At 41.6% G+C, this 15754-nt stretch overlaps 1 protein-coding gene across 1 annotated transcript in view; it reads right to left on the bottom strand.

Moving 5' to 3' along the window:
• Positions 1-15754, bottom strand: part of LOC129710466 (peripheral-type benzodiazepine receptor-associated protein 1-like) — a 134259-nt gene that overhangs the window by 88443 nt on the left and 30062 nt on the right. The window contains exons 2-3 of the mRNA XM_055657421.1: positions 3530-3637; positions 2966-3094 (exon numbers count right to left, since the gene is read on the bottom strand). Of these exons, the coding sequence (XP_055513396.1) occupies positions 2966-3094; positions 3530-3637 (237 nt within the window). The remainder of the gene's footprint in view (positions 1-2965; positions 3095-3529; positions 3638-15754) is intronic.

Here is a 15754-nt window from a genome sequence, read left to right on the forward strand (position 1 = left end):
CTCCTCTGGCAGCTCATTCCAGCCTCTAATTGAAAAGATTGCCCCTGAGGTCCCCAGTAAATCTTTCCCCTCACACCTAAAACCTATATCCGCTGGTTCTTGATTCCCCTACATTGGGGAAAAGACTGTTCATTCACCTTGTCAATTCCCCTCATTATTTTATACAGCTCTACATAATCACCCCTTAGCCTCTTAAACTTCTATGAATAAAGCCCTAACTTGCTATATTTATCCCTGTAGTTCAGGGATCGACCTCAGAGCTCCAACCACGGGAGCCTGCAGACTTTAACATCGTGGAGCTCATGGTCCTTGGTTAGAGACTAACTTCGGGAGCTCCAAGCTGCAGGAGCTTCGACCGCCCCAATGCGAAGGCTTCGATCACCCCGAGGCGGGGGCTTCAATTGCCGATTGCGGAAGCTTCGATCGCCCCAACTGCGGATGGTTTGATTGGCCCGACCATGGGAGAATAAAGAGGGATGAAGATTAGACTTTATTGTCTTCCATCATAGTGAGGAATGTGGGGAATCTGCTGTGGTGGATGTTTAAGCAAACTTTTATGTAGTTGTGTGTCTTTTTGCTTTTTTTCAGTATGGCTGTATGGTAAATCGAATATCACTTTTCCTTAATTGGCACACGTGACAATAAAAGACAGTTGAACCCTTTGAAATTCTGGAGTAACTCAACTGGTCAGACAGCATCTCTGGAGAAAAGGAATAGGTGACATTTTGGGTCAGAACCCTTCTTCCGGAACCTTTATACCATCAGCAAGTTGTTCTCTGCCTCCAAATTTCAATCCATTAAAGGTCAAATTGTGGTGGAGCTTCCTTATGTGTCAAATAATTGCTGAGTTAAGTATATCATTAAAAAAAATTGTTTTTTCAGCAAAAAATTGAGATTCAAGAAATAAACCTGTCATGTAGCTTTGATGTATTGACTGCTACTTGCATCACTGATACAACTTTTATACAGATCAACATACCTTACACATGGAAAATATGTTGAAACGAGAAAGGAAATAAAAAGATTGGTACAAAAGAAGGATTTTTAGATTAAGAGTGGGAGAAAAAGAGCTGAAGGGGTTTAGAGAAACAGCTGCCAGTCGTAGCTGTGAGCACTAAATAGATCATATCTCTGACATCTTCAATCACTGGATTGAGTGGTAACCTCTTCATTTGTATGGTGCACAGGAAAACCATTCATGTAAGAACAATCCTATTAAAATTGACCAGATGTGCTCAGCATAGCCTGTTCTTTAAAACTAAGAATGGTGCCCTATTCCTGCTGAAGCAGCTGGTCGAGGCAAGGAATTATTTTTTTGTCATTCTGATTGAGCGACTTCAGGTAACTAGACTGAGAAATGAATGAATGCATGAAACCAGTGAACTGTACATAGTACTTGTCATTAAGCACATCTGGTGAAGCTCTGACTTATCCTTCACAAAAATGTAAACATGCAGCCAAAACAAGCAAAATAAAATGGAAAATACAAATGCTGGTCAAATGCCACAGATCTGAAAGGTCTTCCTCATTATTGGTGTGGTACACTGCTACCATTTGTAAATGTTTATTACTTTTAATGAAAACAGTTTCTCAATGGCGACGTCATTAGACCAGAACCAATTCTACAATCCTTCGATGTGGTACAAAAGTAAAAATATTGATTTATTAAAATACATTCACCTTTTTTTCCTTTACTAAAGAACAAAGGAAAGCAACAAAGGATTATAATAAGGCAGCTATTCATGATGTGCAGCACACCATGGGCCCTAATTAAATATAATTAATTAATGAAACAAAGGGGCTTTGGGGGCTCATCCATAGATCCCTGTAAGTGGTAAAACAAGAAGATGGAGTAGCAAACAAGGAATACGTTTTCCTTCAAAGATTCAGGCACAGAATTAAAAGATGGGATGTGAAGTTGCAACTTTACAATGCACTGGTTATATCACACTTGGAGTATTATGTGCAATTCTGGTCTCCATATAATAGAAAGGACCTGGAGATTCACCAGGATTGGAGGACTTTTGTTATAGGGAGAGATTGGATAGGCCAAGTTTGTTTTGCTTGGAGCAAAGAAGGCCGAGGCGTGACCTGACAGAGTTGTATAAAATTATAAGGTATCACAGGGCAGATAGTCAGAATCTTTATCGAAAATAAGAGGGCACAGGTTTAAGGTGAGAAGAAGATGTTTTAAAGCTGATTTGAGGGGGAAATTGTTATTGCAGAATGTTTGATATCTGAAACTCACTGCCAGTGGAAATGGTGGAGTCAGATACAATCATTACACTTAAGAGAATTTCAGGAAGGCACTTAAATAAGCACGGCATAGAAGGATATGGACCTAAATATGGGCAAAGAGGTTGGCTTGGATGTGATGGGCCAAAGTGTCCACTTCCGCACTACATTGCACACCTTGTTGACTCTGTGACCATATTATATTCTTGCATTTGCAATTGAGATCTTTCACGACTGGGACAACACTACCTCCACCATGGAATTAAGAGGAAAGACAGGGAAATCTATGTCCTGAGAAATTTAAGTTCGTGGGGTTGCAGTAAAGAAATTCTAAAATCTGCTTTGAGCCCCGAGTTAAATCTCTCTTCTCCAGAAGCTGCCTGACCCACTGAGTTACTCCAGATTTTTGTGTAAGAAGGAACTGCAGATGCTGGTTTAAACCGAAGACAGACACAAAAAGCTAGAGTAACTCAGCGGGACAGGCAGCATCTCTGGATGCTGAGTTACTCCAGCTTTTTGTGCCTGTCTTTGATTTGAACCAGCATTTGCAGTTACTCCCTACACTTCTTAAATCTGATGTTTTTAGGGTGCCGCATGTGCACTTTAAAATATCATGGTTCAAAATGTTGAAAGCAGCATAAAAAATACAATGGAAATAACCTAACAATTTTGATTTATAACTTTACTTAAGTGCTCTATCAAACTAATTCATTGCAACTGATAGACTCACTACTCTGAGGTTCGCCTCTTGCAGTTTCCGGGCTCTCTCCTCCAAACGTCGAGCAATATTTGCCAGCTCAGCATTCTTCCTTTTCAGTCTCTTCACTTTCTCTTCAGTCTCTGGAGAGCTGCTTTTCCGCTGAACAAGAAAACATGTTTTAAGGCGATTACTCTCTACCTTGCTATCCTCCCAGCTGTAAGTAAAGATTAACCAAAACCGAACACCCTCTACAGCACCCCAGTGAGAGGTCCTTCTAATGTGCTAGCATAACAAGATATTGAACCATAACTTGAATGGGATTAATTGTCACTAATAGGGTTAAGTACCGAGATTCAAAAGTGAAAGCGGCTGAGATAGATAAAGACGAATGATAGAGAAAATGGAAAAAGCATGGGCGAGAAGAGATAGGGGAAAATGGGAAACAAAAACGTGGAGAGAGAATGATTAAACAGCAGAGAAAAAGGTGTAATGAATAATACAGACAGCGGAGCAAAGGTTTTGACTCATCTCCAGAGATACAAAGGTAAGGGATAACAGAGGAGATTTCAATGTAAAATAATAGCTTTCCCTTACCAGTAAAGTGTTCTCCTCTCTAAGTGTTATGCATGTGCGCTCCAATTCTTCAACAGCTTTCAGCAGTTCTGTGTTGCGTCTCATCAGTGATTCATAACTAGTGCCATTCTGTAGGAGAGAAATACACAAACAAGAGTTCATTTAGTTTTGGTGAAATGGTTTCCTAGAAGGTTAAAGATGAACGGACTGATATGCAAGATCAAACAGTAGCAGTGATAAAGTTGATATTTGTAACTAGAACTGCATGTGCTTTTCATTGGAACTTTTAGTAACTGAACAAAAAGACAATCATTTATATTTAACTCAGAAAAGCTTTGTTACAATAGCACGATTTACTTTATACTCTGAAAATCAAAAACACAACAGATGCTGGTAATCTAAACCAAAAAAAGGAAAATGATGGAAAGAATAAACAGGTCAGACGATGACTGGGAAATGAAAAAGAGTTAACATTTCAGGTCAAAGATCCCTCATCTGAACTGCACATCTAAAATACTGAAGTGAACTGAAGATGGCTGGTTCTTAAAAAAATGTCAGCAGGTTATTGGTTTGAATTTCAGATAAGATGTTGCTATTTCCATTTATAGCTTCTCTTGACTTATCTTTTGTTATTTGTCCTATTACCTCAAGCATGTGCCCTGCATCGCCATTTTGTCATCAAATCACAACTTGTACTAAACCTCTCTACTTTCCTTTGCTGCACCTTGGAACATATCCATCTCCAACATTTACAGTTCTGATGAAATAAGTAACCTTTGTTAATAGTTTTCCCTTCCACAGATGCAGCTGGAGCTGCTCATTATTTCCTGTTTTTTTTTTTGCTTTTATTTCTAATTTTCAACTTTCACAAAATGTTATTACAACCTCTAAATTGAGATCTCTTCTCCGATTCATTTTCATTATGAAGCATGAGTTTTTCTCCCGATCAAAGTCCTGTCAGATTGCTCAAAGTAAAGCAGGACCCCTTACTTGCTTGTTGCTCCCAAGCTATTTACTTTGGCATCTACTGACTTTGCCTTTAAATTATTAAAATGCTTCAGAATCTGTCTGCTTTGCTTCTCTTTGATCAAATCATGTTTTTCAAATAACAATTGACAAATAATTGGATCAGTCAATCACTTTTGCTGTACTGTTTGAAATGATGGCTGTCCTGATTTTCCCCTATTCGGTGCTCAATGCCACTGAACATAAATGTTTCAAAGGGTGCAGACCAAGCTTGATATAATATTATGAGTCTGACATATGATCGAAAGAGTCTGCACCTCAAGTACAAGATACAACAGGGTGGTAATAGAAACACTGGAATGGAATAAATAGCATGCAAGGAGTTCCCATCAAATTCTCACCACTTCACAATAGTACAGGTACTGACAATTTTTTTTTAATCATTTTGTTATACTCTTGTCATTATTCATGCTAAAAAGATATTGGCAAATCTGACGAAATTCAAAAGCAAACCATAGCAAAATACTTGTGATTGAAGGGTAAACAAGAAATAAGTGAGACTGGGGAAACACATCTACAGCCACTAGCACAAGAGGTACACATTTAATCAACGAGATGCAGAAGCATGCACATAATCACGATGTGAGAGTCACAAGGGAAATTATTGGCACGTGGCATACAAAAATAATAACCAAGATGTGAAAGTCTGTAGTGAGCCACGGAGATAATAGCATGCAGGTATTCAGTACAATGGACACACAGATAATCATTAATACCTGCAAGTACACAGGGAATCACTGAAACATCAGGGATCCACAGATAAAAGGGACATTAGGAATAAAAGGTAGTCATTCATATATGAAGAAACAAGGATACACAGAAAATTGTGTACATTAATTCACAAGAGCACAGTTAATAGGGGGTGGTAACAGCTTCACAGACAATGCATCACATTTGAAGGGAAAGCAACTAAGGGAAATGCTTCAAAACTAAACTGCTACATTTGAGATACATTTTGCAATTTATTATCAAGTGGTTTTACATCAGACAATGAGGCAATTTTCAGAGTCTTTTTACACATGTTTCCTGCAATCTTACTTATATCAGAGAAGCAGAACCAGGCTGTTCAGTTAGTTAGTTACAACAAAACCTTTTAAAAAGTAACAACTTCATGAATCTGTCAAACTGCAGGTAATTATAATTTATTTGATGTCCAATAAAGTTGATTCATTTTTGTGTTAGATCAGTTTCACAGCTAGTAAGATCAGCTCACTCCTGATCTACATAGCTGACAAATGTGTCAGTTTTCCAGGCCCTCACTCCCTCATCTTTACTATGGATGTCCAGTCACTCTACACCTCCATCCCCCATCAAGAGGGTCTTAAAGCCCTCAGTTTCTTCCTCGACCGCAGAACCAGACAATTTCCGTCTACCAACCCTCTCCTCCGCCTAGCAGAGCTGGTCCTTACCCTCAACAACTTCTCCTTCAACTCCTCCCACTTCCTCCAAATTCAAGGCATAGCTGTGGGTACTCGCATGGGCCCATAGGGTACGTCGAACAATCCCTGTTCCAGCCGTACTCAGGTCCTATCCCCGAACTCTACCTCCACTACATTGACGACTGCATTGGTGCTACCTCCTGCACCCATGCAGAACTCACAGACTTCATCAACTTCACCACTAATTTCCATCCTGCACTCAAATTCACTTGGACCATCTCCATCACAGGAAACAGACTATTGACCGACATCTACTATAAACCGACTGACTCCCATAGCCATCTTTGACTACACTTCTTCCCACCCTGCTTCCTGTAAAGATTCTATCCTCTACTCCCGCATCTATGCTGCATCTGCGCCTAGGATGAAGTGTTCCATACCAGGGCATTGGAGATGTCCTCATTCTTTAGGAAACGGGGGTTCCCCTCTTCCATTATGATGAGGCTCTCACATGGGTCTCCTTGATATCCTGCAGCTCCGCTCTTACTCCCCCTTCCCCTTTCAGAACACCTTCCACCTATCAGCCATCGCAAACAGCATATAATCCTCCAACATTTTCACCACCTCCAACGGGATCCCACTACTGCCCACATCCTCCCACCTCCACCCTTTTCTGCTTTCCGCAGAGACTGTTCCTTCCGAAACTCCCTGGTCAACTCGTCCCTTCCCACCCAAACCACCCCCTCTGTAGGTACTTTCCCCTGCAACTGCAGGAGATGCAACACCTGTCCCTTTACCTCCCCCCTCGACTCTCCGTCCAAGGACCCAAACAGTCTTTTCAGGTGAGGCAGAGGTTCACTTGCACCTCCTCCAACCTCATCATCTGTATCCGCTGTTCCATTTGTCAACTTCTCTACATCGGCGACCGAGTGCAGGCTCGGCGATCGTTTCACTGAACACCTCCGCTCAGTCCGTCTTAACCCGTCTGATCTCCCGGTGGCTCAGCACTTCAACTCCCCCTCCCATTCCCAATCTGACCTTTCTGTCCTGGGCTTCCTCCAATGTCAGAGTGAGGCCCAGCACAAATTGGAGGAACTGCACCTCATATTTTGCTTGGGTAGCTTACACCCCAGCGGTATGAACATTGACTTCTCTAACTTCAGATAGCCCTTGTTTTCTCTCACCATCTCCATCCCCTTCCCAGTTCTCCCACTAATCTTACTGTCTCCGACTACATTCTATCTTTGTCCCGCCCCCTCCCCTGACATCTATCTGAAGAAGGGTCTCGACCTGTAACGTCGGCCATTCCTTCTCTCCAGAGATGCTGCCTCATCCGCTGAGTTACTCCAGCATTTTGTGTCTACCTTCGATTTAAACCAGCACCTGCAGTTCTTTCTTACACATACATATGTGCCTTCTCCTGATCAAAGTCCAGTTTTTCATTTAATTGCATAGCTCTGAACTTAATTAAACAAATACTGAAAACAATACAAACTTCAATATGACTGTAAACAAATCTTAAGCAACTGCTTTAAATCTCACTTTCACCCTGGAATTAGGACAGCTTTAAACCAGTCTACCTCTGCTACAGTACAAACTGAATCTCTCACCAACAGTTTCATAGCATTCTCACTTTGAATGAAGTGCTCTCCAGGTGAGGAGAAGAACATTACTTTCACTGTATGGACAGAGATGAAAAAGGTTCTGGGTCATTTTAAACACAGCAGAATATGTTGACAATATTCAGTAAGTCATAGTCATACAGTACAGAAACAGCCTCTTCAACCCAACTTGCCCATGCCGACCAAGATGCCCCATCTATTCTAGTCCCACCTGCCCGTGCTTGACCCATATCCCTCCAAACCTTTTGTATCCTGTACTTGTCAAAATGTCTTTTAAATGCTGTTATGTTACCTGCCTGATCTACCTCCTCTGGCAGCTTGTTCCATTACTATATCCACCACCATGGTGGATAGATCAGCCATGATTGAATGGTGGACTAGACTTGATGGGTCGAATGGCCTAATTCTACTCCTATTCCTTATGACCTTATGACCATTTGCGTGAAAAATCTGCCCCTCAGGCTCCTATTGTCACAGTCTGCCCTCTCCTCATTCTCATCCACTTCACCTCCCAGTACTTTTCCACTGGTCCCTCCTTCTCCTCACCTGCCTGCCACTCCCCTCTCATCAGCCCAACTCTCCCCACCTGTTGCACTCAGTTGCCTCTGATCACCAATTAACCCGGTATATAGACTTGCCTCACCATTCACACAGTGCCAGATTGTTCTCAGCATTCATGCAAGACTCTCCAGCGATTTCCCGACTTCCTACACGGATTCGAACCTGCCTGCCCCTGACCATTCCGTCCTTTCGTCTGTCCCTCGCTGGTTTGTTTGCATCGTGTGTTGGATCTCCTGGTTACCGGACCTTCTGCTACCCCGACTATGTCTCCTGCCTGCCCCTCTTCGGAACCCTCGCTCAATCCTGAGCCTCTGTGTGAGTACGGTGTACCCATTCCTGTGTTACTACTCTGTGCTGCTATTGGGTCCAAACTATACCCGTTACACCTATTAAATCTTTCCCATTGGTATCTGTTTCTGATGCTGCCTGGCTTGCTGAGTTTCTCATGCATTTTCTGTTCTTGTTTCAGATTTCCAGCATCTGCAGTTTTTTAAAATGTCATTTGTGATAATTGAGTTGGATTAGACTGTTTAGGAAAATAGTTGCATATATTCCATGCTCATTGTCTTGAAAGATTAATGAAATGTTAATACCACACTCCATAGCAAATAGAATAACAAATCCTCATGTGAACTGCCATTTCATTGATCCAGTATATTAAAAGTGATCTTTAAACTATTAACCGATCTTTCTTTTCCTAGGGGACATAGCATTGTGTGGCTTCAGTTGCAGTCTCTTTTATGACAAATCCCTAAATTGTTGTGTGAAAACCAAACGGCTACAAAATTGATTACCTCTCTAACCTGACTGTGAGCAGGAGGGAGCTATATTATACTCCACAGTAAGCATGTAACTGGCACAGGGTGAGATGGAAGAGAACCATTGTTTAATAGATTAAAAAACTAGGTTAAGGTTACCCAGGAGGCAGTTTTCTTAACTCTAAATATAGGTTTGTGCAGGTAAAAGAATTGGACCAGCTGCAGCCATCAGTCACTGCAGCAGCCAGTCCAATAAAGCAACACGTATATTCTCTATAACACAGCCGCTCAATAGTAATCAAACCACATGAACTTAAGCTGTAGGGCAGGGGATCCATATTAACAGAAATTTAAACCTAAAATGCTGAAAGCACATGTCATGCAAGAGCTGAGCGGAAAACATTGCTTCGCAATGAATTCTGCTTGATCTACTGAATATTTCAGCTTTTCCTCGGCCTCAAGAACTTGTATTTGTTTGATCATATAAACATCTCCCCTTATTCAAAGAAAAATCAAGAGCCCAGTTCCACATTGAAATACTGTGGGATGAATTTAAACTTTCTCCAAGGATGGGTTAAAGAGTCAAAGAACCTTACAGCGTGGAAAATGGTAGTTTGGCCCAACTCGTCCACGCCAACCAAGATATGAACCAAACCATGCATATGGGACCTGCTTAGATCTTGCATTGGTTTGGTTCATATCTCTAAACTTTTCCGAACCATTTATCTGTCCAAATCTGTTATAAAGGTTGTTATTGTACTTGCTTCAACTACTTCCTCTGGCAGCTTATTCTGTATACCCACCAGCTTCAATGTGAACAATCTGCCTCTCGGGTTCCTATGCCCTTTAGTTATTGATTCCTCCTGGGGAAAAAGACTGTGTGCATTCATGCAACCTATTCCTCTCATGAATTTATATACCTCTATAACATAACTCTCAGCCTCCTGTCATCCAAAGAATAAAGTCCTAACCTGCCCAACTTATTCCTATAGCTCAGGCACTCTGGTTGTGGCAACATCCTCATAAATCTTCGATCTTTCAGCCCACCGAGTCCGCGCCGACCAGCAATCACCCATACACAAGTTCTATCCTACACGCTAGGGGCAATTTACAGAGGTCAATTAACCTACAAATCTACAAATGCTTTGTTAGGTCCGACTGTTTGGAAGGAATAAATGCTTTATTAGGTCTGACTGTGTTTAGTCCAAAGGTCCCGCTCATTCTGTGACTTCCACTTAGTGGATAGGTCGCACTGATTGCGTAATTTCCGGTGAGTGCAGAGGTCGCGCTGATTGTGTAATTCCTGATAAGTGCAGAGGTGACACTGATTTAGGAAGTGCCTCTGACTGTGGAAGCCCTACAGTGGAGAGGCTGCACGCGTGCGTGCGTGTGGTACATTCTCAGATGTTCTTTGTTAACATTTCACTGCTCAATCTCTGTACATTAAAATTGTCTCTTTTTTCCGATCAACAGCAAAGCGACATCAAGAGGCAGTGAGCAGCACAACATAACAAGAAACAACTGAACTTAATAAATCTCATCTATAACATTTAAATTGTTGTTATATTTTAAGAGTCATTCACATTTTAAACTTTAATAAATCCTTTTTCCACTTGCCATGCCTGCGTGTTCTTCATCACAATGGGAACCTAATAGGCAGGAATGGCTGCTCTGTTGGAGAGCTACTAATAGTGCATAGGAAGGTTGAGGGGAGATGGACTGAATGCCTGGGGGGAGGGGAAGGGCAAGGAGCAGAGTGGGGGTCAAGGGAGGAGGGGTGACTGAGTCAACTGCCAGCCCACCAGCCATAAGTCACTGGACTGCCAGCCCACCAGCCATGAGTAAGTGAACTGCCAGCCCACCAGCCATGAGTAAGTGAACTGCCAGCCCACCAGCCATGAGTAAGTGAACTGCCAGCCCACCAGCTGTAAGTGACTGAAGTGCCAGCCCACCAGCCATGACTCACTGAACTGCGAGTTCAAGAATCCATTCAAACCATGATGTCCATACTAGCCCTCTGGAAACCGGTCCCTTCAGCCCACAACACCCATAATAGCACTCCAGAGATCTATGCAAGGATAGACCTTCCTCCTTCATTGCTGTGATCTGTAAAAAAAGATGAAAATGTCTAAAATTGATTCTCCGCCATCTCCCCCTTCTCACTGACAGTCTGTCACCTGTTTTGGGCAGCATTTCTGGCAGTTTCTGAGCTGCCAGCCCGGAGTGACTGAGCTGCCAGGCCTGAGTGACTGATCTACCAACCCAATAATCCATTCAGCCCACAATGTCCATACTAGCCCTCTGGAAACCTTCAGAGTAGCTCCGGCATTCCCTTCAGCCCCTACAGCCCTCAACGCCCATGCTAGCACTCCAGAAAGCCCCCTACACTGGTCAGCAATATTGGAATTGGTGGAGAGATGGAATATTGCATTGGGGGACCAGCCCTCCATTGTGAAGCTGGGACCCAACGGGTCCCACAGTCTAGTATAAAGCACTCCTCTCAAACAAGACTCTTCTTTACCTCTTTCCAGAAGAAAACACAGACATTCAGGAGATGAGTGAAGTGAGTAAGCCATGCAAATAACTAGCAGGCCAAATGTATGGCTGGGTGGCACCATCATATTTACACAGTGACAGAATACAATCTCGTCCAGTCAGTGCATACAACATTCACTCACAGTGGATCCAAAGATAGCAGCAATTGTGAAATTAGATGTGCATAATTATCATCCTAAACATTGTTATATTACACTTCTAACTCGTATGTTTAACCTTCCAAAGGGCCTTCAGCAATCCTGCAGCAAGCTGATGATTCCTCCTCGGAGAAGGTTACTCACTTTGAGGGCTCACTGTCTTAATACTCATAGCTACCATGTGTCAGCACAGGCATCTTGCCGTGGTGGGTCTGGTAAAGACATTTAGCTTACACCTGGTGACTCAAAGTGAGCAGATGGTGGGGAGAGTGACATGAATGAAATTAAGGGAGCAGTACAATAAAGGTAATGTTACCAAATTAATTTTCAACAGTTACCTTCAATTTTCATCTTGGCAAATGTGAATTTTAATTGGAGATTAAATAAATCTGAAATGTAAGGTTCACATCATTTGTAATTCTGATGATCCCTGTAAATGGAAACAAAGAAATCTTCTATTCATTTAAAAATTGTATCTGGTTCATTAATTAATGTCTGTTTGGAAATTAAGGTTTCTGTGGAATTGGAACTTTTGCCACTATCTTGTCAAAGAAATTTAAGGGTGAGTGATTAACTAGCTTTGCCAATGACACCCATGTCCCAGAGGAGATGTTTTACCCGACCAAAGGCATTGGCATTAAATGCAGGGTTTGGAGGCAGCTTCCCAACTTGCTGTCACATTGGCACACTTAATGTCTGATCTACTTGCAAAACCACCTGCTCACTGAAGCGAGGTGGCATCTTTCTGCAGGGATCCTCAGAATTACAATTCTATGTTTAGTCCTATTCCAAGAAGTCAAATGTTCAGAGAAATGTCTGAATAATATTGCTCGGCTTTAGTCGGGTTTTACCCCCAGAGCTTGGAAATTGACAGTTTGGAGCTTTAATCAGCCTCTGTCCTCAGTGGGAGGTCTGCCCCTTGAGGCTAAAACTCAGTTGTCTCCAAGTTGAAGGTAATTATATATGATATTAAATCTTAGCCTAGTTCATTAACTTTTCCTGCTCCAGTTATCACTGCCCATGTTGCTATCTAATTATGTCCATAACTACAGTCCACATTAAATTCGTAGACAAGATCAGAATTTATCCAACACTATTAATGGTCGCATGATTCATCAATGTTTTCTGCCTGACATGGTCAGCGACAAGAAACCTTGAACTGTCTCAAATGAAGCGGCATACATCATGCCTACAGCGTGCATCATGTGTATTCGACTCTATGTCATGAAGCTAGCAGCACTTGATTAACCCTCTCGCCATACAGAGTCATGGATTCAGCAAAGAATAATTGGCACGTGCACAAAGTGATGCTGACAATGTCGCAGTAATTAGATTGTGGCCTCTTGTCACTAATGAACCGTAAAATTCAATGTTTTAGTGCAGTCTCTTCAAATAAGGAAAGAGGAGAGTAGGAAAAAATTATGTTTTATGTTTCTATTTGGGTTAGCTTTTTCCAGCAGTTAATTTCTGCTAAATGGGTTCACTGAGTACTGAGAGCTGGATCCAAACAGTTACAGTACGTTTAGATTTAAATCAGCTGCAACAAATTTGATCAAGAAAAATTACGAAATAAATGTTTCTATTTAAATCTGAAACAGTTTATACTTACATATGTAGCAAGTGCTTTAAAATATTTCACTTTTCTTTAAGCGGGAAATGGGAGAAAAGCTATTGAAGTTAAGTGACAGTGCATGAAGGGATGGTTATGAATAGAGCCAGGATTTTGCCATAAATGCCATGTGCCTTTTCATGCTTTTTTTGATGATTACACCAAGATAATGCCTTTTTCACAATCGAGTGCCTAAATCATCCTTTTATTGCTGTTTCGCTAAAAGGTCGTGCTATTTTCTCTAGTTGTACCGTGATTACAATGACGTTTTCTATTTAAACACATATTTAAAGCTGCATGTCCCTGGAATGTGGCAGGAAATTGGAGCACCCATAGAAAACCCATAGTCACAGGGAGAACATACCAACTCCGCAGAGACGGCATCCATACTCTGGATCGAACCCGGGCCTCTGGTACTATAAGGTAGCAACTCTACCGCTGCACCACTGGTTTATGGTCAGATTCCAGAAGATAGGGAAATACTGGCTGAAGTATAGGAAAAGGCACAGAAATAATGCCAAATACCAGATCAACTGAGATATATTTCAAGGTCTGAGACATCTAATTTCAACTGCTGACTTTATGAAGTATTGTGGTTTGTAATCTGAGTGTCATAGAGCGAAACAAAAAATGCTGGAGTAACTCAGCAGGTCAGGCAGCATCTCTGAAGATATGGATAGGCGCGATTCGGGTCAGGACCTTTCTTCAAACTGATCATACTGATCAGACCTACCCAAAACATTGCCTACCCATGCTCTCCAGAGATGCTGCCTGACCCGCTGAGTTACTCCAGCATTATGCGTTTCACTCAAGATTCTAACACAATGATGCAGCTAGGGTGGTGCAGCTGTCCCAGGTTTGTTGGCTAATTGGCTGCTGTAAATTGGCCATTACGAGTAGGGAATGGGTGCAAAAGTGGGGTAACATAGAACTTGGGTGATCGATGGTTGGCGTGGACTCAGTGGGCCGAAGGGCCTGTTTCCACGCTGTATCACTAAACTAAACTAATCTGCAGTTCCTTGTTTCTCCAGTGTTTTATGGAATCTGGAATGAAATAAATTTACAGCACATATCATAGCCAAGCGAGCTAAAAATGGTAAAATGTAATCTGGGCAGCTGGTAAATTTAAGATACAGGGCACACTGCAGTATTCAAGGCACGCTATGAAAGTTGATACACACACAGAGTGATGCAAAGGTTTGTCTGGAGGTCAGGATACACTGGAATAGAGGAAGTGCATTAAAGCCAAAGGCCAAATTCTCGCTGGTCAAGCTTAATAGGTTCCATAAATTGTGGGGATGTTTTACTGGTTTTTGCTAAAATATTCCTTTACTCACATGTTGGTGCATTTCTAATCAGCGTCATATTAGTAGTGTCATCATTAGTTATACAAATTCAGTGCTGCACTCTGCATGATAATTATCTGCCATATACTGAAAAATTCCAGTCATGAGCTCAATCACCAACTGGGTACCGAGTGGGATTCACAATGCAAGAGCAACCAGATAATCTCTTTGATTTCTTATTCTTGTTTTATCACAAATGAAATGGTTTCTGTTTCAATGGAGTGCATATGGTCACACAAAGCATCCATTCTGAGGAAGAGACAGTGTGCTTAACCAGATTTACCAAAAGCTCCCAGAATGGAAATTTAGAGAGCAATCAATTCAGTAATGACAAATATAGTCATGGTTGGGGAAAAAGGCTCCTAAGCTGTCACTGGAATGTCTATTACGTAGAATTAATGGTTTGTTAAATTTTCATAATGTATCAATTTGATTTCTGAAAAATATCCAGCAGCATAATTCTACTTTAATTCATGGGCTGAATTGTGTGAAACTTATATCAATGGTCACGGTCAATCCCCAAGAACATTCTGTATTACCAAATCAATATTACCACTATGTGTTACCACATCAAAATGTAGAAAATATATTTTCATACAAAATCGTCTTTTTATGGTCAGTTTCCATAACAGGAGAACAGCACAAGTTGAGAATCATACTTCTGTGAGATGATACTGATGTCAAATCCCTACATGCCAGGTCATTTAGATTTTCAATACATTGTCTGTTTTGGATCTGTCTTGCACTAGTAAAATGCAGTATATTACCATTGTAGAGCAGAATGCAAAAACATTTGTCTATAATACAGGGGTATAAATTCCTTGCAATGCAGTCAATACCAATACTGCCCTAGAGATAAAGGTATGATGCCTCCAAGTCGATCTATTGGATAACTGGAACATGAATCCATTGCTGTGCATTTCAACTGCGAGGAGATCGTGATTTTAGACTGTAATCCTAATTTAAGAAGGTTATGGGTTTTAGGATGGCCATGTGAGAGAAATGCACCAATCCACACTCAGACTGGCAGCCAGAAATGCAGATTGATAAATTCAACTGGATTAATGCACTTCTTTGACTTTTACAAGAAACTAACAACTAGCCCAGTAAACAGTAGAGGGATTCCTTCAGCCTCAGAACTTAATGAGGCGGGAAGAGAGAATCTGCTCCTGATAGACAATGGTGCAAGCCAGAATCCCGTCGGGTCCCCCCCCCATCGTTCTTGGCGGTCCCCCGCCAGGTAGCTGTCAGC

The sequence above is a fragment of the Leucoraja erinacea genome, chromosome 28, assembly GCF_028641065.1.
Source record: "Leucoraja erinacea ecotype New England chromosome 28, Leri_hhj_1, whole genome shotgun sequence".
In the NCBI taxonomy this organism is placed as follows: Eukaryota; Metazoa; Chordata; class Chondrichthyes; order Rajiformes; family Rajidae; genus Leucoraja; species Leucoraja erinaceus.